General features: G+C 44.0%; 1 protein-coding gene across 1 annotated transcript in view; it reads left to right on the plus strand.

Annotated features, from left to right (window-relative positions):
• BAZ1B (bromodomain adjacent to zinc finger domain 1B) overlaps positions 1 to 23,738 on the plus strand; it is a 2,173,382-nt gene that overhangs the window by 474,972 nt on the left and 1,674,672 nt on the right. The window contains exon 7 of the mRNA XM_044054836.1: positions 9,769 to 11,872. Coding sequence (XP_043910771.1) covers positions 9,769 to 11,872 — 2,104 coding nt within the window. The remainder of the gene's footprint in view (positions 1 to 9,768; positions 11,873 to 23,738) is intronic.

Here is a 23,738-nt window from a genome sequence, read left to right on the forward strand (position 1 = left end):
CCAGACATAGACCTGTTTGCCAGTCCTCAAAACTATCAACTAACAAAATTTTGTACAAGAACACTGCACCACCAAGCTTGGAAAGTGGACGCACTCTCATTCAGTTGGAAAAACCTGACAGTATATGCCTTCCCTCCATTGCCTCCCCTCACAAAGGTGCTTTTGAAAGTCAGAGAGACCACGACTGATACTCATAGCCCCAGACTGGCCACGCCAGCACTGGTACCCACTTTTGAGGAATATGGCCCAGGGCCCACCTTGGATTTTACCACAAATTTCTCATTTGCTCACACAGCAAAACAATCATATTCTTCACGGCCAGCTCAAAACCTTAAATCTGGCTGCATGGCATATCACCTAAGCATCCAGCCAGCTCCTCTTTCCCAAGCTGTTATGGATGTTATTCTGGAAGCTAGGAGGCCCAGCACCAGGAAGGCCTATTCGGACAAATGGAAAAGGTTTTGTGCCTGGAACCAAGCTAAGACCATGACACACTTCAGCCTCACATGCCTCAGGATTCTACAGTACTTAACTGAGAATGTTGCACAAAGGACTTTCTTTTTCTTCCATTAAAATCCATGCATCAGCTATTTCAGCCCACTACAACACGGATCCACCCTTATTTTCGCATCCACTTCTAAGACCGTTCCTCAGAGGGGCAAAAACATTAGACCCCGCAGGAGAGCACCTACACCAACATGGGACCTCAATTTTGTTCTGGAAAAACGTACGCTACCTCCCTTTGAACCAGCTTTCTCTGCAGATCTACAGTTTCTATCATGGAAGACTGCCCTGCTGCTAGCAATAACTTCAACTAGAAGAGTCTCAGAGCTACAGGCACTAATGGCAGTGGAACCTTTCCTCATTTTCCATCGACTGAGTTTCTCTACGAACTAATCCTTCCTTCATGCCTAAGGTGGTTTCCAGTGTTGGCTTTAAATCAAACAATCCACTTACCCACCTTCTTCCCAAATCCACAGAACAAAAGAGACGGACTCCTGCATTCCTTGGACATTCACAGGCAACTTCGTTACTACTTGGATAAAACTAAGGTTTTCAGAAAATCTGACCAGCTCTTTGTATCCTATGCTACAGCTTCACAAGGGAAGGCTATATCAAAACAAGCCATTTCCAAATGGATAGGGCATTGCATTCGGTTTTGCTATACCCATCATGGAAAACCAGTTCCGGCTACCATTAGGCCCCACTCTACCAAGGCATCAGCTACATCTACAGCCTTCCTCAGGGGGGTTCCAACCGAGGAGATTTTGGAAGCTGCAACTTGGAGTTCAGTACACACCTTTACCAAACACCATCACTTACCACTTTACTCTTAAGACTAGAGCTGGCTTTGCCACTGCAGTTCTGCAGGGCCTCCTAGCCTCTAATAACCCTCTAGCATTCCTCCACCCATCCTTAGCTTTGGGATTCAACCCAAGTATGATGACTGCAGCAGGATAACACGATGAACATAGTACAGTTTTGTACCTACCATAAATGTAGATGTTCGAGTGTACACCCTGCTGCAGTCCAGGTTACCTTCCCTCCATCCCCTCTGAACTAATTGGCTAAAACCTCTACAATACCTTCCTGATGCATTTGCTTATAGCTGGAGGGATTTGGTGTTTTTGCAAAATTTACTCAATTTGGTACTAATTATTGACAACCTTTTTGGGGGCACCTGACATCTGGGGCAAGAAAAACTGAAGAAAATGGCGTCCGTTGCAATATGGATACCCATGGCGCACTGACATCAGGGAAGAAGCGACAGCAACCGATGCCGGACCAAGACTTTGGAATTCCGGCAGACTGCGGGGACCGCCTAACGACAGGATAACCCGTGTGATGACTGCTGCAGGGTGTACACTCTAACATCTACATTTATTGTAGGTACAAAACTGTACTTTTCTGCCTGCTTACCCCTAGAACCCCCTCCACTAGCCAGGCTAGAGGTTAACATATTCCTGAAAGGGGGTTATGCACATCACACCACCAAGAAAGCCCGTCTCACCCCTGTGGGACTAACTTTATCCTAGAAAAACTCTTGCTGCCTCCTTTCGAGCCAGCCAATTCTGCAACACTCCAAATGTACACGTGGAAGACTGTTCTGCTGGCGGCCCTTACCTATGCTAGAAGGGTCTCAGAGTTGCAAGCGGTCATGGCCTTCCCACCCTACACTATCTTCCACAAGGACAGGGTGACCCTGCGCACCAACCCTTCTTTCAAGACAAAGGTGGTCAACAAACTGTCCTTAAACCAGTCCATTTACCTGCCCACCTTCTTCCCCTCCCACTAATGAGAGTGAGAGGATACTCCATTCCCTGCCCACCTTCTTCTCCTCTCCCACTAATGACTGAGAGGATACTCCATTCCCTGGAGGTTCACAGGCATCTAAGGTTTTATTTAGACAAAACAGTCAATCAAAAAATCCAACCAGCTATTTGTATGCTTCCATCCCAGTGCAAGGCGGTCTCCAAACAAACCATCTGCTTCTGCTGCTCCTACCATGGTGAGGACCTTCAGTGGGTAAGAGTTCACTCTACCAGGGCTGTGGCATCCTCCAATGCCTTCCTCAAAGGCCTGGACACTGCCTCCATTCTGGAGGCAGCTACCTGGTCCACTATACATACCTTTACCAGACACTACACATTGGACCATGTCTCAAGAGCCAGGGCAGGGTTTGCTAGGGCAATCCTGCTGGGCTTTCTGGAGTCTGTTGCCTCTACCTCCTCCATAAGCTGTGGCATTCTCCCACACTAAGAATACTGCAACATAGGAATAGGACATGGAGTAGTTGTGTAAAGTCTTAGCATAACCATAGATGTCCTTCCCTACCATGTTGAAGTATTCCTTCCCTCCTACATGACCCCCTTCATTCCTGTTGACTTGTCTAAATGACACCCTGGAGCACCAGCTAGACTAAGGTCAGATTAGCCAGCAAGTGTCTCTTCACAGTTCTTGTGGACATTTTGCTCTTTGCTTGGCTGTCCAGCTGGACAATTAAGTTCTGAGGTCTGTGCGTGCAGACGTCACATTTAAAGTCCCTGGTTTAGGGCCGTCTGTGTGACGGCCCACACATCTGCAGCAACCAAGCTTAAGCTTTTGTATAGGAGTTGACGCTCTGGTCCTTGAGGCAGCGAATCCCACACTAAGAATACTGCAACATGTAAGAGGACATCTATGGTTATGGTAAGATTTTACACAAGGATTCTTTCTTTGCGTTTCAGTGCTTGTCGTAATTTGTGTGATTTTCCACAGTGGAAGCCCTTGGCTGGCCTGACTACTGGAGAATAGTTTCCCTCTTGCTGGGGTTGACAGACTCCCTATTGGATGTCACTACAGTTGGGTATAAGGGAAGTTGGCTGGTGCCATAACCTTAGTTAGTTCTTGCTGTTGGAGCTGGAAGCAGAGTGCCAGAGTGTTGGTTGGGCCACACCAGAGAAAGAGGAGACTGAAAATTTAAGTACCCTGTTGGGAGAAGTTTTATCTATCATTTGACTGTCATTATCTTCCATATGGACAGTGTTTCCCTCAGGACTAATCCTTCCTTTATGCCCAAGGTGGTGTCTAGTGTGGCACTAAACCAGTCCATTCATTTGCCTACTTTTTCCTTAACCCACAAAACAAAGGGGAATGGGTACTGCACACTCTGGACGTGCACAGATAACTTAGATTCTATTTGGACAGGACTAAGCCTCTCAAAATCTGACCAGGTGCTAGTTTGCTTTGCTGCACGGGCAGAGGGGAAGGCCATTTCAAAGCACACCTTTTCCAAATGGATAGCCCATTGCATTCATTTCTGTTACAAGCACCATGGGAAACCTACCCCACAGGGGATAAGATCACATGCCACCAGGGCTGCATCTACCTCTACGGCATTTCTCGGAGTCCCTACCAGGGACATCCTGGAGCTCTGTACATACCTTCAAGCATTACCACCTGCTTATCTTTTCTAAATCCAGTGCTGGATTTGCCACAGCAGTCTTGCAGGGCTTAATAGTAGATAGTAATCTCTCCTTTGATAATCACGTTGCCAAAGTGGTTAGAAAGACCTTCTATATAGCCCACCTTATCACGAAAGGGTTCGCATCTAGATCGAGAGGTCATTGTGCCCCTCTACTCGTCAGGCCCATAATTGAATACAATGCCCCTTTTGGGATGTACCTTACTCGACACCTGCAGCAACTGGAGATGCCCCAAAAGTACCTCACCAAGATGATCATGGGCTACAAACAGATGTCCTATGCAGCTCTACTAAAGAAACTCCAGCTCTACTTGGTTGCTTACCGCATACTCAGAGGCGATCTATGCTTGACGTACAAAGCCATGTCAAACCCAGAATTAATGGACATGCTCCACCTCAACAAATCCAAGTCCCTTAGAACTGCACACTCCAGGGACTTAAACCTCAACACAAAAATAATTGGGACATGCTGAAGGGACAGATTTATTTCCCAGAGGCTACCCTCACTCTGGAATAGAATCCCAATTCATGTTGGACAGCCCCTTGCTGACCCTCTTCAAGCGAAATGTGGATGCGTGGATGGGAAATCGCAAATTCACCCCTGTGATCTCTTCTGTGTCCCTGCTAGACAGAGGCACAGTAAACTAATCTTAAAGGGTACCTTCTGTGACCTACTTTAGAGGGCACGGTAGGCTAATCTTAATAGGAAGGCGGAAGCCAAATACACTCTGGCTAGGCTTATAAATGCCCTAGAGCAGATAGCCTAGTATCTACCTATGAACCTTAATAGCTGGCCCTAATGCTATTTAACTACCTCTTTCCTTCCTTAGCTTTGGGAATCAACCGAAATTTGATGACTGCAACAGTGAAACACTAAGAACATAGTACAGTTGTGTACACTTAGCATAAATATAGATGTTCGAGTGTATTCACTGTTGCAGTCCTGGTTACCCTCCCTCCAGCCCCCTGACGTCTCTTGATTATATACCTTTTCTTCTTTTTTGGTATAGATGTATCCTTTCATGTGTATTTTCTGTTTGATGGGTGTGTACCATTCCATACAATTGCTTCCTATTGTGTGGACACCTGACATCTGAGAAAAAAAACTGATGTAATGGCATCGGCTGCATGTTTTATGCCCCTGACGACCTGACGTCATGGAAGAAGCGACAGCTTCCGATGCAGAAATCCGAAGACGCTGGTATTCAGGCCGGCTGAGGGCTACCTGCAGGCAGATAACCCAAATGTGATGACTGCAACCGTAAATACACTCTAACATCTACATTTATGGCAAGTGTACACAACTGTACTTTCTGTACCCATCCCTTTGGCTTATCCACTGCTCCCGGGGTTTTCACATAATGCTTAGCCCCACTGATAGCCTTCTGCTGAACAAAGGGGATCCGTATTTAGCCTTCTGCAGAACAAAGGGGATACATATTTACCCCTGTTTGAGCAATTGCCTCATTCAGACAACAAACCTAGAAGAACTCAGATTGGATTTGCTTTTCACACAGAACCTTTTAACCTCTGAGGTTCACCATCAATGTACAAAAATCTTAAAGCCCATAGCCAGAGTTGTTTTTTCAGAGACTGTTCAGAATTCAGCTGTTAAGAAGGCCGCCTTACCCACAGACTGATTCTTTCTTGACCCTTTATTTTAGACAAACCATGTTCAGAGATTACCTCACAGCCAGGGAGTACCCCACGGTCCTGGGTTAAATGGTCTCTTGCATTCCTCCATGATTCTCCTGGCCAGAATGCACGAGGAAACTTTCGTGATAACTTACAAATACGTGGTCTCAACATTCACAGCAAAGCTGAAACTAATACCTTGCCTCAAGAAGTAATTCACCTGGTGGGACCAAGCATGCTTCCTCAGTCTGGGTCTCCCTGTCAAATTCATCCCCAGGACAAACTCTGACAATAGATGCATCAGAAATAGGCTGAGGGAGCGCATATCAACTGCCTCTAGACTCTAGGCAAATGGGACTCAAGTTCAGACGCATCTAAAAACTTGCATCAGTCCAGAAAGGCCTGATAGCCTTCTAAAAGGAATGGAAGCCTGTAGTACTAGTAGTGAAGATGGCCAACACAATGGTTATATGGTACATAAATGGGGGGAGGGGGGCACTCTTACCCACTTCCTTTCCTAGCTATAGATGTTTGTGGAAACTGGTCACTCCCTACGGTTGCACCTCATTGCCAGTTGTAAGCGAACAACAGCAGATTACCTCAATAGAAGCCTGTCTGATCCCCATGAGTGGCGACTGCATTGAGAATTATTTGAGCATAGCCAATAAATGGAATGTGCCGTTGACGGACCTTTTTGCCACCAAATAATATGTTCATATGAAAAGTTTTGCTCCAGGGACAAAATTGTCAGCCTGGAAAACTGATGCTTTCTCTCACTTGGACAAGCCTTTTTCTTTATGCTTTCTCTCCAGTACCACTGCTCCCCAGGGTGTTGCTAAAGTTTGAGATGAGGGGCCAAGAGTAATACTTACAGCCACGGGTTGGCCCAGGCAACACTGGTACCTTTGCTGCTCAACCTAACTAGCACGGAACTGTGGCAGCTGCCACAGAGAATAGATCTATTAACATAGGACAATATTTAACCCAACCTGTGGATGATGCTTTAATTTCATGGAAGGATCCTTTCCTTGATGAGCAGGACCTGGATATTCTACAAGGCCAGGAGGCCAAGCACAAGGAAATCTTACAGCACCAAATAGAAAGGATTCACCCTTTGGTGCAGAGAAAAAGCACGCACCCCTTGTCTAGCTAAGATTCCTTAGTCTGTCTTATTTGGACAGCCTTTTTGACAAAGGTCTCTTACTCCTCCATAAAAATCCATGCTTCAGCTTTTTCAGCCTACCTGGCTTCTCAGCCCCAACTCTCTTTGCACCCCCTTGTGAAACAGTTTGAGGGGGGTTGTTCAGATTAGGCCTCCCAGAAACCCTTCACATCTACCCCTGGGACCTCAGTTTTGTGTTTGAGAAACATACCTGTCCATCTTTCAAACCAGGTGCTTCCATTGAATTATATATTTTTAACCTGAAAGCCTACCCTATAACTAGCTATCATCTCAGCGAGAAGAGTTTGAGCTTCAGGCTCTCGTGTATGAATTCCTTCATTTTCCACCCAGTCTCTCACTCAGAACTCACCCTTTCTTTATACCCTCAGTGGCAACTGAGACCTTGTTAAATCCATCCATAAATTTGCATACTTTCTTCCCCAACCCCCAAAACAAGAGGGAAAGGATCCTTCATTCTTAGGCTACACATAGGCAACTGTGTTGCTACTTAGAACCAAGAGTGTAAGTAAATCAGACAAACTGTTAGCAACCTTCCCCAGTAGCTCTGTGGGGAAACCAGTTTGAGAAAACCATCTCCAAATGGATCTCCCACTGTATCTGTTACAGCTGTCATGGTAAGATACCGCTGATGCTGAGGGCATGTTCCACCAGAGCTACTGCTGTCTCTACTGCTTTTTAAAGGAGTGCCTACTAGGGAGATTTTGGAGGCTGCAACTTGACCTTTAGTGCATACCTTTACCAAACATTACCATATTTCTGCCTTCAAGTCTAGAGCAGGATTTGCCACTACAGTCTTGCAGGGCATCCTCACATCTTAATCTTCCATCCTCCCTTTCAGCTTTGGGAATTGTCCCACAACTTAGGACTACAACAATGAAATATGAAGAACATAGTACAGTTGTCTGTACTTAACATAAATGCGTAGATGTTGATGTGTGTTCACTGTTAAAGTATCCCCCCTCAGCCTACAGTGTAGGATGGGGCATTCTCCTCAGGCAGATTAACCCTCTTTGTACTACTTTTTCCTGGATTACAGGGTACAAGACCCTTTGCATCAGGGACACGGGGGGGTGGGGGAGTTGCTAGTTTTGGGGGCAAGAAAAGTACTGGGGTTATGGTCTGCTGAGACTCCCCTTATACCCAGACGCGACTTTGGATATGGTGTCTGCTTGTCCCAGGAGGAGGAGGGAGACTATAGTCGAGCCTGCCAAGGGCTCAATGTCGGGAAATCCCACACATTAGGACTGCAGCAGTGAATACATCTACATTTTTGGCAAGTATACACACCTGTAATTTCTCTAAGAATACTGTAACTTTTTTAATGCTGCTACAGAATGTGCAAGCATGTGTATGTTAGTATATTAAGTACCTCACATATGTGTGTTTTTTGTGTTTGTGTATAGGTGGGCATGCAGATAAATTCTACTGGTTGCAGTTTGCTTGCGTGCATGTTAAGTATACATATGTCTGTATGGGATGCACACTACTGTTCAAAATTGTAGTTTGTCCAATGTCTCATTAATTTGGGATTTCCCCCTCACTGTCTGCAGCTAGACGACCCTTGAGATATGTAATTTAAAAGGGGAAATTGTGGGGGGGGGGTTTGGCAGTGTAGCACCCATCCAAAAAATGCTGTTTGAGGGATGCATGACACCTGTAAAGTTGAGTCCTAAATTATCGTGACTTTAGTCAGCTATGATTTTTGGATGTCCGGACCTGTAGTAGCTGTGTACAATACACTTGCATGCGTACTCTTGCATGTCTGAATGTCATTCACGTGTGTGCGTGTGCACTCGTATATGTATGTATATATAATGTAATGCACGTGTCTGTGTGTTTCTGTGTATGTGTGTGTGTGTGTATATATATATATATATGTATATATGTGTGTATATATATATATATATATATATATATATATGTATATGTATATGTATGTATATATATATATATATATATATATATATATATATACATACACACGTGTATATATATTCCTTGAATTTTGTCATATGGTAAGGGGGTGGTATGTGGCATTTGGATGGGGGGTGTGCGTGTGAGTTGTGATCGAAGATGTTTTGTGTGTGCCTGAATGTGTATTTCAGGATTTGGTAATGGTATAGATGTAGTTTCAGCATGTTTGTCTTGTGTAGTGGCAGTGTTGTGGGAGCATTTGTAAGGTAAGGTGTAGAGTTTGGGGAAGGGGCAGCATTGGGGTTAGCATCCATTACTATGGTGGTGAAGAAGCCTCTGCTCACCTTAGTAATGGGTGCTAATCATAACTTTGTCCCTTTCTGCAACTCTAACCATACCAGTTTAAATTTATAAAAAAAAAAAAAACTCGTAACAGTGCCACTATCCAGATGAGTTTTGCACTAATGTGGCATCTAGTGTGAAGATTGGGAGAGGAAATAGTTTTCCTTCATCTTTTGAAAGTCATTTTTCTGTATGTTTGAAATTCTTGATGCTGCTAGTTCACATTTGATATGAACATTCGAGCATATGGAATGCAAGCTTTGTGTGCATATATATGTGTAAGTATATTTATGTATGTGTATATAAATGTATACGTGAAGTAAGTACACACATGTATGTACACACTGCAGCTTTGTTCACATTAATGCTGCCATAACTATGTTCCAACTTTATCTTCACAGCCATTGCAGCTAGGCTGCTGAGCTAACGTTAGTGTGCATTTTTTTATCCAGTCTGTTCTTTATTTGGTGAGTATACCAGCAATGCAATATTTCAAGGCTTCCTTTTCTGAAATTGAGTAACTTGTATGCAGTTACAAATTGTGGTAATACGTGGAGACTTTTTTAAATCTGAACTAGTGTCACTTTTTTGCTGGTTTTTTTTTTTCAAATTTAGGACTTAAAGTAGGAAGTTGACTGAACTGCCGTTGGAACATACTTTGACAGCAGTTTAAGCTGTTGGTATTTTTTAATTTCTCTGTTGTAATACTGATGCCTCATTTCTTTCCCAGTATATGGCCTTGAATCCCACTGTCAACCCAGGAAAGAGGAAGAGCTCAGTATCTCCTGAGAAGAAACCTTCTAAGAAGCATAAGTCAGACGATTCCAATAAGGTGAATGATAAGTCCAATGATAGCAAGAAAAAGAAGCCTCTTAGTCCTTCAAAAAGTCCAACTATTTGGGGACATATAAAAACAAAAAAGTCTGTAAATGGAACTCCACTACAAATGAAAAATGGTACTTCAACAAGTGACCTAGATGATCTTGAAGAGGTCATTAGAATAGTTTCCCTGTCTACCACAAAACTGAGCACCCACTGCCATACTGCCAAAAAGTGCTCTGTGTCAGGAAATAAGGCATCAAAAGAAAAATCAAAGCCTAGCAAGAGTGGTGAAAAATCATCAGATAAGTCCAAGAGTAAAAGTAAAGATAAAGCAAAATTACTGAATGGCCAAAAATCACCGGGGAAAAAAGAAAAGGTAAAACTAGTGAATGGGCAAAAGTCACCTGGAAAGTCTAAGTCCAAAATAAAAATGAAGCAGATAACTTTACTAGATATGGCAAAAAGCAATGTAAAGCCATCAAAAACAAAGAATTCTGCAGGTACTGAAAAAGTCATTGCCAAGCCAAAGTTTTTGCCTCATTTAGCCCTGCACTTAATAAATTACTACAAAGAAAATAAGGACAAGGAGGAAAAAAAAGGACCATTGTCTTGCTTAATTGCAAAAGTGGCAAAAATTCTCTCTGCTGAGGAACGTGCCCGTCTCCCTGATGAACTCCGTGACTTGGTACAAAAGCGTTATGAATTACTAGAGCACAAAAGAAAATGGGCTTCTATGACAGTGGAGGAACGCAAAGAATACTTGAAGAAGAAACGTGAGGAACTGAAGGAAAAATTGAAGGAGAAGGCAAAGCAGAGGAAAGAAAAGGAATTGCAGGAAAAGCTTGAGAAGCTAAAAAGATACGAAGATCAAGATCTAGATGGTAAGAACTTGCCTCCTTTAAAGCTAGTTGACACACCAGAAGGTTTGCCAAATACTTTATTTGGTGATGTTGCAATGGTTGCTGAATTTCTCAGCTGTTATTCAGGCCTGCTTATGCCAGATGATCAGTATCCAGTCACTGCTTCTGCTTTAATGGAGGCACTGACCTCTGAGAGGGGAGGTTTCCTCTACATGAACAGAATCCTTGTTGTTTTGCTTCAGACATTACTGCAAGATGAAATTGCCGAGGACTACATTGAACTTGGCATGAGACTGTCTGAAATACCACTTACTATGCATTCAGTATCTGATCTGGTACGTCTGTGCTTGCGCAGGTCAGATGCCCAAGAGGACAGTGAGGCATCAGAAAATGCAGATGAGAGCAAAGATACTTCTGGATTTGATGACAATGAGGTTCAGGATGAATTTCTTGACAAACTGGAAAACACAGAGTTCTTTGAGCTATCTCCGGATGAGAAATTGAATATTCTTTCTGCATTGTGCCACAGAATTTTAATGACCTACTCTGTGCAGGATCATGTGGACTCAATGCAACAGAAGTCTGCTGAGCTCTGGAAGGAAAGGCTTGCTATGCTGAAGGGTGAAAATGATCGGAAGCGGGCAGAAAAGCTGAAGAAAAAAGAAATGGAGGCAAAAATTAAGGAAAATGTAAAAGAAGAGAATGAAAAGTTAGATCAGAAGTCAGAGAAAATGGAGTCTGAAATTGTGCAGTCAGATAAAGCAGACCAAGAAAAATCTGACTCTGAGAATGCAAAGCCTGACATTAAAATGATTGATGGAGATGAGTCTGGGAAAAGCAAACAAGATGGTAATAAGAGTGAAGGCGATGAATCGGAGAAGGGGAAGCAAACCAGTAAGAAGAAAGAAAAGTCTGAATCTGAGAAGCTGAAGTCTGATAATAAAAAGGCTGAATCTGAGAAAGGGAAGCCTGAAAGCAAAAAAACTGATACAGAAAAGAGTAAAGGTGATGTGAAAAAAGGTGAATTAGAGAAAGGGAAGAATGACCAGACTACCCTCGATGCTGAAGATATGGTCACTGCTGTGAAGAGCAGACGGCTTCTGGCCTTACAAGCAAAGAAGGAAAAGGAAGAGCAGGAAAGGCAATTGAAAGGTAATTTTTTTTCAGCTTGAGATTTGTTTTTTGGCCTTCGTATTGGCTGTCTACAGTCAGTCATATTCCCAGACTGACTCTCCTCCCTTCCAAAAGCCAGTATCTGGCTTGCCCTTTGAGTGGGGCTGCTTTTAATAGGAATCAGCCTCATTACTTTGCAGATTGTATTTTCTTTGCTTGCCTAATTTCAATCCTGTTGTAGGTGCATGTGCACAGTGTTGCTTAGTAGAACCAGTAGCATATTTCTGCCCTTGTGCACCCACATGTTTTAGCACCATTAAATGCTATGTATCAGACCATTTCCACTTTTAACAGGATAGATGAGCTGACATTGGTCATTGATTGCCTTTTCCCAACAGACTTCCATTCTTTGGTTTCGTATAATAGCCAGGGCTGTCACTCTACTGCAGTAAGCTGGCTAGAATGTTAGAATTAAGAGACAGTAGTCTCAGTATTTCATATGTTCATTTCTTTTCTCAGGCGTATTGGCTACATAATTATACAATTAAATTTCAGAGAAAGATGCAGTATATACCACAAGCAATATGCAAATCTTTGCAGGTTTTTTGTTTCTTCATAGTCATTTTCTGCCATGTAAAGGGGTTAGTTTGGTTTGCATTTTTTTTAAAACAAAAAATGGATGTTGCCAAGAAAGTTTGGTTTGCGTTCTCACATTCAGTCTCTGTATAACTGATTTGAGGCAACAGTGCTTTAGTATTAAGTATAAGCAGTACTGATACTTGGTCTTTACAGCATTCTTTAAAGAATTATCCTGATTCCATTTTTTAGGAGAGGGAACATTGGGGAAGTGATCACTGGGAATGAGTTGCTTTTCGGCTGCTATACAAAAGCTTAATCCTGGCTGCTGCAGGTGCATGGAACGTCACGCACACGGCCATAAACCAGTTATTACAAAATTGACGTCTGCATGCACAGACCTCAGAACTTTTCAGCTGCAGACGTATGCTTAGACTGTTCTGCTCCAAATAAGTTAAGTACCCCGTTAGGGTTTTCATTTTTCTTATTACTTGAGCTTGGTTGCTGTAGGTTTTATTCAGCTATTTAGCCGATGTCTGAGAAAAAGAGCAAATGTAATTGTGGGAGTCAGGTACTGCATAAGGATTCACACAAGTGGGTGTTTTGCCTAGGTGTGGAGCACAACCATAAGACCTTCTCCGTTTCAGTCATGCATACCAAAGACCTTACGCAGCAGTTTGGCAGCTTTAAATTTGTATCTTGAGAATCAGAGATTGAATTGCCTTGCAGAATGGATCCCAGGTCTCCCACCCAAACCGAACTGAGGAAGGAAGGCCAAGGTTTCTAGGCCTACTCTGTTTGCAGGTCTGCTATTGGACATCCTGCCGACTACCAATTTAGGGGCCGAGGGACAGCTGATTCTTCCGTTAACTTTGGATCCTCGTAGAGGCCATTACTGCAGCTACGGAGAGCACGTCAGTGGAGTCTACCCAGACGCTGGCCTCAACCAACGTCTAGTCTACCCAGACGCTGGCCTCAACCAACGTTGAGCCGGAACCAGTACTTGGTCGGCAGACAGAGACCCCTTCTGCTCCAGCCCAGACCCTTCTTACAAGGCCAACTCCTAAACCAACACCAACGAAGGAAAAACAACAAACCAAACACTTGAGCCCCTGTGCCTTAAGCTACTCCAGATTCAGACGTTCAGTTCCTTACTGCAGGTCTTTATGGCCCTTAGGCTTACAGGCCCTGCTCCTACAGACATTCCTTTGTTGAGCCTTAGGCCAGCCTCTGCTTCTTCCCTCCCTTTAATCACTGCTCAGCAGGGAGATGAAGAAACTGAACAATATGACTCCTTTTCTGAGGAATCTCTCTCTCTCAAATTGTGGGCGATTACTCCCCAGACGAAGCCTGAGGGTGATTCCCCTCCAGAGAACATTTCCTTTGGGGAAACTTATCACAAAAATGAAGAGAGTACTTCAAGTGGGATACTGTCTATCTTGATGTCAGATACCCAGAAAAGATATTTTGAGCTTCTACAGCTAGAATCCCCCTTAGCTATTCCCCAAGTTCTACCATCCTTTCTGGACACCTTTAATGTAGCCTCCAAGAACCCAGATTCTTAACCACCTGCCCCTAAAAGGTCTGATAGATTTTATAAAGATCCAGATTAACAGAAGTTTCTGTTGAAACCTCCCATGGCTGACCCTGCAGTTATAGCTGTCTCCTGACAATCTAGGTAATTACCCTCTACTTCCCTTTTGCCAATCAAGACCATGGACAGAATGGATGAAGTGTATACCGCCTCCACATTAGCCTTTAGGGCTATTAGTTACCAAACATGCATGGTAAAATGTGCTTTTGACCTTGTGTCCCAGGCCTCCACCTTGCTAGCTTCTACACCTTGACTGTCCCATAAAAAGACATTGCATCTAAACTGTCTTTAGCTACTCAAGTAGCCAGACACTCGATTAAGTGCAGCTATGATGCAGCAGAAACATCTGCCTGGTTGTCTGCATCTGTCTTGCATAGGTATTCCTGGCTACACCTCCAACCTCTTCCGGAGGACTTTAAGTCCAAGATAGTGGATGCTCCTCTAGACCACAATCTCTTATTTGGTAAGAATTCAGCAGAACTTTTCAGAAATCTACGAGAGAAAAGTAAAGAACAAGACCTCAAGCAGTCGGTGGTGTCCCTCTTTCCTAGATACAGGAACTACCCTGCTAAGACTTTTGTAAGAATCGTCTGCATCTCGTCCTTCCTCCTCTAGATCTCGTAAAGCGTCCAGGAAATTTCCTTAATCCTTGCCCCCTAATTCCCAAGGACCTGCCAAGCACCACCTCAGCGTGACTGCCTGAATCAGTTCCCTCTGTCCGTCTGCCTTACTCAATGCCTCCCCTTCTGGAAATGGTTACCTCCGATACCTGGGTGCTCTCCATCATCCAAAAAGGATATTTTTTGTCTTGGAAGATCCAAGGCCAAAAAGAATTACCTTCCCTCCTAGAAACCAGCTATATTTATTCCCCCTCATACTGAAAAAACTCATGACTCTAGGAACTATAGAACCAGTTCCTTCAGGACAGGCAGGAAAAGGCTTCTATTCTTGCCATTTCCTAGTGCCCAAACAGGATTGCCCTTGGAGGTAATCCTGGACTTATTCTAGCTAAACCTGTTTCTAAAGGTAGAGTCCTTCAGGGTGCTGTCCCTATAAACCTTGCTACCCCTCATTCCACCAAGGCCTTCATGGTCACTCTGGATCTGCACATCCCTAACAGACCCTCCCACAAGAGGTTTCTGCGCTTCACTGGACATTCTTCACACTTTCAGTTTACAGCCTTACCCTTTGGCTTGTCTACTGCTCCCAGAGTATTTTCAAAGTGCCTGGCCCCAGCCATTGCCTATTGCAGAACCGAGGGACTCCAAATCTACCCTTACCTGGATGGCATTCTTATTCTGGAAGAATCAGAATCTACCCTGCAAAACCATCTCACATTCACAATGACTGTCCTCCACAACTTTGGCTACACTGTCAACCCCCAGAAGTCCTCACTTCTTCCTCAACAGGACAGAGTTTTCCTAGGCTGCAGGATAAGAGCAGACTTGAGATCCTTTCTCCCACTGGACAAAGTGCACACACTCTCCATCCATTTTCAAGGTGTACTTGCGAAATTACATCTCTTTGGAAGACAATTTCTGCAAGTCGTAGGTCTTGTGGCAGCAACCATTCCCATGCTCCCATTCGCCAGGATACACATGAGAAAATTCCAATGGTACTTTAAGTACGGTCTCAAAGCCAGCATTAGACAAGTTTATTCCCCTTCTGCCCTGTCTAAAAACAGAACTAAAGTGGTGGATTCAGCAAGTTTCCCAGACCCAGGGCATCCCACTCCAACTACTCCTCCATCACTCAAACCATGCAGACAGATGCATCAGATTTAGGGTGGGAGGCGCAGTTTAAAGGCTTCATGGTACCACAGCATTGGGACCCTGCACTTCAAAAGCCAGCACATCAGTGTCAGAGAAATGACTGCAGTCCTGCTCGCTCTAAAAGCTTTCCTTCCAGTCTTACAACCAGGTCTGCTTCAAATTGTGACAGACACAACTGTCATGTGGTACTTCAACAAGCAAGTAGGGACAAAGGCGTACCAGTTACGCCATATAACTTTATCTGGGAAACCAGCAACCAGGCACAACCTCTTATTGCAGACCTCTTACATCCCCTCTCAGGAAAACAAACAAGCAGACTTGCTCAGCAGAACATCCACCCTTCGGCATGAATGGCTGTTGCACAGGAAAACCTTCTTGGACATTGTCCACCGGTGGGGGACACCAAGTGGATCTGTTTGCCTCCCCCAGAACAGACGGACAGATTTGCTCCAGGGATCACACTCTACTAGCATGGAGAGTGAATGCCTTCAGCTTTCCATGGAAGGGAATGTTCCGGTATGCTTTTCCCCCCTTCCCTCTTAATACACCATGTCTTACTGAAGATCAACAAGGACCAACCAAAAATCTTGATGACTCTCTATTGGCCAAGGCAACACTGGTTCCCCTTTCACTCCCTAGCCAAAGGCATTCACCACAAGTTACCCCACAAGGTGGACCTATTCACTCAACAAAAAAGATCTCTCATTTCACACTCAGCTGCCTTTACTGCCATCTGACCCTTTGGGTGATCAACTTCTGATCCCTTTCAGACAACTGTACTCAGAAGACGTGCTCTCAGTCCTGAGGGAGGCCAGGAAACCATCTACCAGAAAAAACTGTTTGTCCAAGTGGCATAGATTCTCAAATTGTTTGCTTAAGGACAGGGACCCTTTTCAGGCAGATCCCCCTTTGGTCTTTAGTTATGTATTGAGCTCATTAAGGAAGGACTATCATATTCATCTCTGAAAGTCCACCTTTCTGCCATTTCAGCCTGCTTGTCTTTAGCCACCTTTGCTCTCCAGACTGGATGTTAAACTCTTCCTGAGAGGGTCTTGCATATCAGACTACCAAGAAAACCCATTCTTTCTCCCTGGAACCTCAACTTCGTACTGGAAAAACTAACCATGCCGTCCTTTGAGCCAGCAAGCACAGCTTCCCTACAAATGTGCACATGGAAAACCATTCTCTTAGTGGCTGTTTCCTTCGGAAGAAGAGTGTCTGAACTGCAGGCCCTCATGGCCTGTCCCCCTTGCACCAACTTCCACAGGGACATGGTGACCTTGCGGACTTAACCCTTTCTTCATGCTCAAAGTGATGAATGAGCTTTCTCACTAGTCTGTTCATCTACCAACATTTGCTTCCTCTCGAACTAATAACTCAGAGCGGATCCTTCATTCTCTGGATGTGCACAGACAATGAAGGGTCTACCTAGACAAAATATTTCACAAAGTCATCTCCTTCCACCCCAGAGCTCTGACTAAGGCAGTCTCCAACCAAGCCATTTCCTTTTGGATTAGGAAATCCATTCGCTTCTGCTACTCTCACCATGGCAAACCATTGCCCCTAGGGGTTAGAGCTCATTCCACCAGAGGAATGGCTACCTCTAAAGCCTTTCTGTAACGGCTGGACACAGCCTCCATCATGGAAGCTGTTACCTGATCGACAGTTCACACTTTCACTAAGCACTGCAAGCTAGACCACGTCTCCAGGGCCAGAGCAGGATTTGCCAGGGCAATCCTACAGGGATTCTTAGAATCCTTTACCCCTTTCCCCACGCATCACTCTTCCTAAGCTGTGTTACTGTCTCACAGTATGAATATGGCAACATAGGAATAGAAGGACATACAATAGTTGTGTAAAATCTTACCACAACCATAGATGTTCTTCATGTTTCACTGTTGCAGTCATCACATCAGGGTTATCTGCCTGCAGGTAGCCCTCAGTCTGCCTGAATACCAGAGTCTTGGGATTTCTGCGTTGGATGCTGTCGTTTCTTCCATGACGTCATGAATACACACTTTCATCTACATTTATGGTAAGTGTACACAACTGTACTATGTCCTTCTCTTCCATGTTGCAGTATTACTTTCCTCCCTTCATACCCCCTTCTCCTTTTCATGGATGCTTGGTCTACACCTGTGTATCTTCCCTACAGGTTATTCACTTCAGCCCTGCAGGGACATTTGCTCTTCAGCTTCTTGTGCTTATACATACTTATCTGGGCTACAAGTTCTGAAGTCTGTGCACGCAGATGTCACATTTATAGTCCTTGGTTTATGGCCCTACTTGAGACGTCCCACACACCTGCAGCAGCCAAGCTTAAGCTTTTGTATAGGAGCCGACGTCAGCCGACAGCTGGAAATCCCACAGTATAAATACTGCAACAAGGAAGAGAAAGGCATCTATGGTTATGGTAAGAGTTTACGCAACTTTTCTTTTTTCAAGCATGTAGTAGATGTTCTTCGTGTTTCACTGTTGCAATCAATACATTTGGGTAATCTGCTGGCAGGTTGCCCTCAGTTGGCCTGATTAACAAAGTCTTGGGTCTTGCATCTGTTGCTGTCCCTTCCATGACGTCCGGTCGTCAGGGGTATAAAACATGCAGCCGACGCCATTACATCAGTCTTTTTTGCTGCACGGTGCCCAAAGCAGAAGCAGTTAGCAAGTGCTGTTTGGCAGACTCCTGAAATTTTCATTTTCGAGTTTCAGAACTGAAGTCGTCTTCTAAAAAGCCAAGTACCCTGTTGGGGAAACATTTTCTTCCTCCTTACCAGTGTCATTAAAAGTTAATTGCATTACTTGTGGGAAGCAAATACCTTAAGGATTTTCATTTGTACTGTATTCCTTGCCTAGGCCCTGACCACAACATATCTTGCTGTCGGTTTTGTGGTAAATTTAATCAACGCACTACTAAACGTCTGTATATTTTGCTTCTTAATATTTTGGATCACGCTTTAATTATTCTGAAATGTCTGTTAGCAATCCGACTACCGGAATACCTAAAAAACACAAAGAAAGACAGGCTGTCGAGGCCCAAAACTGACAACTCTTCTAAGCCAGTCGCCAGTTTGCCGGTAACTGAGGCGCTTTCGCAGCCCCTGATACCCGCTACTTCTGATTCACAGGCCTCTACTGAGACCCATTCGAAGTCCGGTATGCCGCAAGATGCTTTAATTATGGAACCCGTGGATGTCTCTACCTTAGATGGGTCCAAAGCCACTGTGCAGGCACCGGCTTCTGAGGGTGTTTTCAGGCCTACAGATTTGTATATTAGATCTACGCCATCTTCAAAACTAAGGCCAAAATCTAAATCTGTGTCTAAACTGACGCCTGGGCCACATGTGCAGGCCACTGCCTAAAAAACAAATTATCAAAATGGCTGAAGATTTAATTACTCTGATCAGGGGTGGCCAACTCCCCTTTCTAAGAGGCCTAGACAAGACATTGATTATTAATCTTCTGAACAGGATTCTATTTCTTCTGACTTCTAATGAACAGGATTTGTTTATACCTACTTATGAGGACTCTGATGCAGAAAATTCCATTCCTTCTGCTTCTCCCCCCTGAGGATTTTTCTTTAGGGGAAACATTGCATACCTTACGGGAACATTTCCACTGGGGAAAGTCAGGATGTCTCTGAATCAAGAGACTTGGGGATTTTCTTTTACTTCCTCAACATAGGCCTTTGGCTATACCTCCTGTCCTAGACATTGTTTTTTCAGAATCTAGTATGGGTCCTGATTCTGTGTCTCTGGCTCCTTGTAAGCCACACAGATACTACAGGGTTCTTGACTCCCACAAATTCATTTTCAAAAATCCTATTGCAGATCCTGAAACCATTTCTCAGCGTCCCAAGGACATTAAGGCCTCTACTGCTAAAATCATACCCCTTCTGATAGAGATTCCAGGGCGCTGGATAGATGGGGTAAGAAGGTTTACACTTCTGCAACCTTGGCAATCAGGGCCATAGCTCTCAACCTTCCATCTCCAAAATGAGGAACACTAGCCCTCATAATGTGGAACAAATGGCCAAAATGTGGAATACATACTAATGACTTGCTAACAACTTCAACTAGGAAGGTCATAGGATGGTTAAAATATGCTGGTTTTACTTAAAAAGAAGACCTTTTAATGAATTAATGATTCATTTCTATTTACCATGGTTTTCACTTGAAAAAATTCCTAACACTGAATGTGTGACGCTTTCAATGTGAAACTTTGAGGAACATGAACTTTTTAAGACCCCAAATGAGGTACATTCCTCGTAATGAGGTACACTTGAGAGGTATGATCAGGGCTTTAAACTGTCAATTGCATATGCTTAAATACCAGCAGCATATCATGGGACTGCTTAAACAGAACATGTTAATTTCCTACCGTGTGGAAAATACAGATTTACAGGATTTATTGCATTCAGCTGAACAAGTTGGAAAACATACTTTGCAATGTGGAGGCCTCTTGCAGGGCTGCTGTAACTGGTTCTGTGCTAAGGCATGCTTGGCTCAAAGAGCAAACTCTGCCTGATCATGTTAAAGCAAAATTGTTGGATGCTCCTTTACAACAGGACCGTCTCTTCGGTAATAAGGCTGAAGAAGTTTTGAGATGGGAAGTTAAAGCTAAAATCTATGCAAACTGTGAAATATTTTTTTATAAGTGCAACCTCCAAGATTTAGTAGGCACTGGCCTACTAAGAACTGGTTCTTTCCAGTTCCTTTGAGAGCCACTCGAGTCAAACCCAGACATTCCAAAGGCTCCAGGTTTGTCACAAGAGACTTTAAGAACAAAACAATGGGGTGCCTCCTCCTCCAAATCTGGAAACAGCAAGGCACCTCCCTATAGTAAGCAGTCTCAGTGACTTCCCTCTACACATACCAAGCACTTACCTTTCAGCCGCCCCTTTGGGGGGAAAACTGGCACTTCATGTAAGAAACTGGCAACTTATAACCCAGGACAAATGGCCTTTATAATATCCCAGGGATACAGATTATTTCCACACATTGCCAATCCCAAACGGATGACCAGACCTGCCCCCAAATCAATGGGCAGAGGCTCATAAACAAGTGCTGTGTCTCATGAACATGGGAGCTATTCAACCAGTCCCAGAAGAGGAAAAGGGACAAGGTTTCTACTCAAAACCTTTCCTGGTACCCAGAAAAGATAAATCATTGCGTCCAGTTCTGGACTTATCTACTCTAAACACATTTTTGGACATTCCAAAATTCAAGATGCTAACTCTACAGTTACTTCCTATGCTAGGCAAAGATGCTTGGTTGGTAACTCTAGACTTAAGAGGCTTACCTGCATATCCCATTCAGGGAATCTTGCAGAAGATACCTCCACTTCAAAGCAGGCTGTTTGCATTACCAGTTCTCTGCACTGCCCTTTGGATTATCTACTGCACCCAGGGTCTTCACAAAGTGTCTGGCTCCAGTAATTGCATTTTGCAGGCAAAGAAATATTCAGATATACCCATACCTGGACGATTGTCTGATTCAGGCAGAAAACTGGGACTTTCTTCAAAAACATCTGGCGTTTGTAAAAAAAAAAAAAAAAAAAAAAAAATGTTCTAACTTGTCTAGGGTACGCCATAAATGAAAAATCACAACTGGTACCCTCTCAAAAAATTACATTCCTGGGTGCAAGCTTGAATACAACTGCCCAGATGGCTTACCTTGCGCCAAAAAAGCAAATTCATTTGGTGACTGACTTCAAACAGGTGGCTACAAAAACCCTGGTACCTGCAAGACGGATTCTGCAAGCCTTGGGGTTCATGGCCTCCTGCATTCTTCTAATTCCATATGCAAGACTGTATATGAGGAAACTTCAGTGGTACTTAGTTTATGGAGTCAACATTGTCACAGCCTGGAAACAATGATTCCTATCGTACCTTGCCTGCAACTAGAGTTCCTGTGGTGGGCAGAGACCTGCCACCAAAACAAGGGACTGCCATTCACTCCACCTGCTGCCACCCAAACCCTAACTACAGATGCATCAAACTATGCTTGGGGGGCTCATCTTGCAGGGAAGTGCATTCAGGACAAATGGAGCCCAAATCAAATGCACCTTCATATCAGTCAAAAGGAGATGCTAGCTGTACAGAATGCAATGACAGCCTTCAAGGACTACCTTTATCCATGGCAATTGATAGACAGACAACACCACAGTTATGTGGTACATAAACAAGCAGAGGGGTACACACTCCTACACCCTTTGCAGACTAGCCATGGCATTGTGGAACACTGCCTTGCCCTATCAAATTCATCTACAACCTCAGTTCCTGCCAGGAAAGCTGAATACTCTGGCAGATGAACTAAGCAGAAATCTCATGGGCCCACAGGAATGGAAACTGGAACCACGGATTTTCAACATGTTGACACACAAATGGGGGAGTCAAGACATGCATCTTTTTGCTTCACCCCAGAACTATCAGCTGGACAAAATGCACAAGAACTAGTCACAAAAAAGCCAGGAAAGTGGATGCTCTCACATTCAGCTGGAAAAACCTATCAGTCTATGCCTTTCCCCCTCTGCCTCTGCTCTCCAAAGTTCTTCTAAAAGTCAAACAGGACAACCCAAAAATGATTTTGATTGCTCCAGACTGGCCTCGCCAGCACTGGTACCCAGTTCTGCACAGTGTCACTTTCCACTGTGGCACCTGCCTCAGGCACCGTACTGTCTCAGCAAAACAACCAAATTCTGCACACTCCGCTCCAAACTTTGAATCTTGTAGCATGGCTAATCACCTAAATTCACTCTTGGCATCCCTCAGCAAACCTGTGATGGATGTCATTTTGGAGGCAAGAAGGCCTAGTACTAGAAAATCTTATGCTGACAAATGGAAAAGATTTTGTGCCTGGAATCAGTCACAAGGGATAAGCACAGATTTTACAATATTTAACTGAGATGCTTCACAAGGGCCTGTCCTTTTCCATAAAAATCCATGCCTCAGCCACTTCAGCTCAATGCAACACAGAACTTCCCGTCTTCTCTCATCCTCTGCTAAAGCTGTATCTGAGGGGCCAAAAACTTAAGACCACCCAGGAGAGAGCTCCAATCCCTGCCTGAGACCTCAATTTTGTATTGAAAAAACTCTCTCCCTCCTTTCGAGCCAGCTGCTATTGCAGACTTAAAATTTCTCTCCTGGAAAACCGCTTTCCCTTTTAACAGTAACTTCAGCTAGAAGGATTTCCGAATTACAGGCTCTTAAAGTCAGTGGAGCCTTTCATTATTTTTCATGCGGACAGGGTGCGTCTCAGGACCAATCCATCCTTCATGCCTAAAGTGGTATCCAGTGTGGCTCTTAATGAGACCATTCATTTGCCAACTTTCTTTCCCAATCCATAGAACAAGGGGGAACGGATTCTACATTCATTAGATGTACACAGACCACTTAGATTTTACTTAAACAGGACAAAATGTCAAAAGAAATTTGAACTACTGGTGGCATTTGCTGCAGGGACAGAGGGAAAGGGTATTTCAAAGCAGACTTTCCAAATGGATAAGCCATTGTATGTGTTTCTGCTATATGCACCATGGTAAAACTATCCCCTAGGGGATCAGATCTCATACCACCATGGCTGCATCTACTTCTACAGCCTTTCTCAGAGGAGTTCCTACCAGAGACTTTCTAGAAGCTGCTATCTGAAGCTCAGTTCATAAGTTCACCAAGCATTACCCATTTACCTTTTTTCTCTAAATCCAGAGCTGGCTTTGCCTCTGCTGTCCTGCAGGGCCTTATAGCGGGTCCTAATGCTGTATAAATCCATCCTCCCAACAATAGCTTTGGGAATCTACCCAAATATAATGACTGCAACAGTGAAACACGAAGAACGTAGTACAGTTGTGTACACTTAGCATAAATGTAGATATTTGAGTGTATTCACTGTTGCAGTCCTGGATGTCCTTCAAGAATGCAACTGCAGTCCTGACATATGGGTTGTCCTGCCTCAGGCAGCCCCTCGGT

Source organism: Protopterus annectens, chromosome 13.part0, assembly GCF_019279795.1.
Source record: "Protopterus annectens isolate FY-2018-M chromosome 13.part0, PAN1.0, whole genome shotgun sequence".
In the NCBI taxonomy this organism is placed as follows: Eukaryota; Metazoa; Chordata; order Ceratodontiformes; family Protopteridae; genus Protopterus; species Protopterus annectens.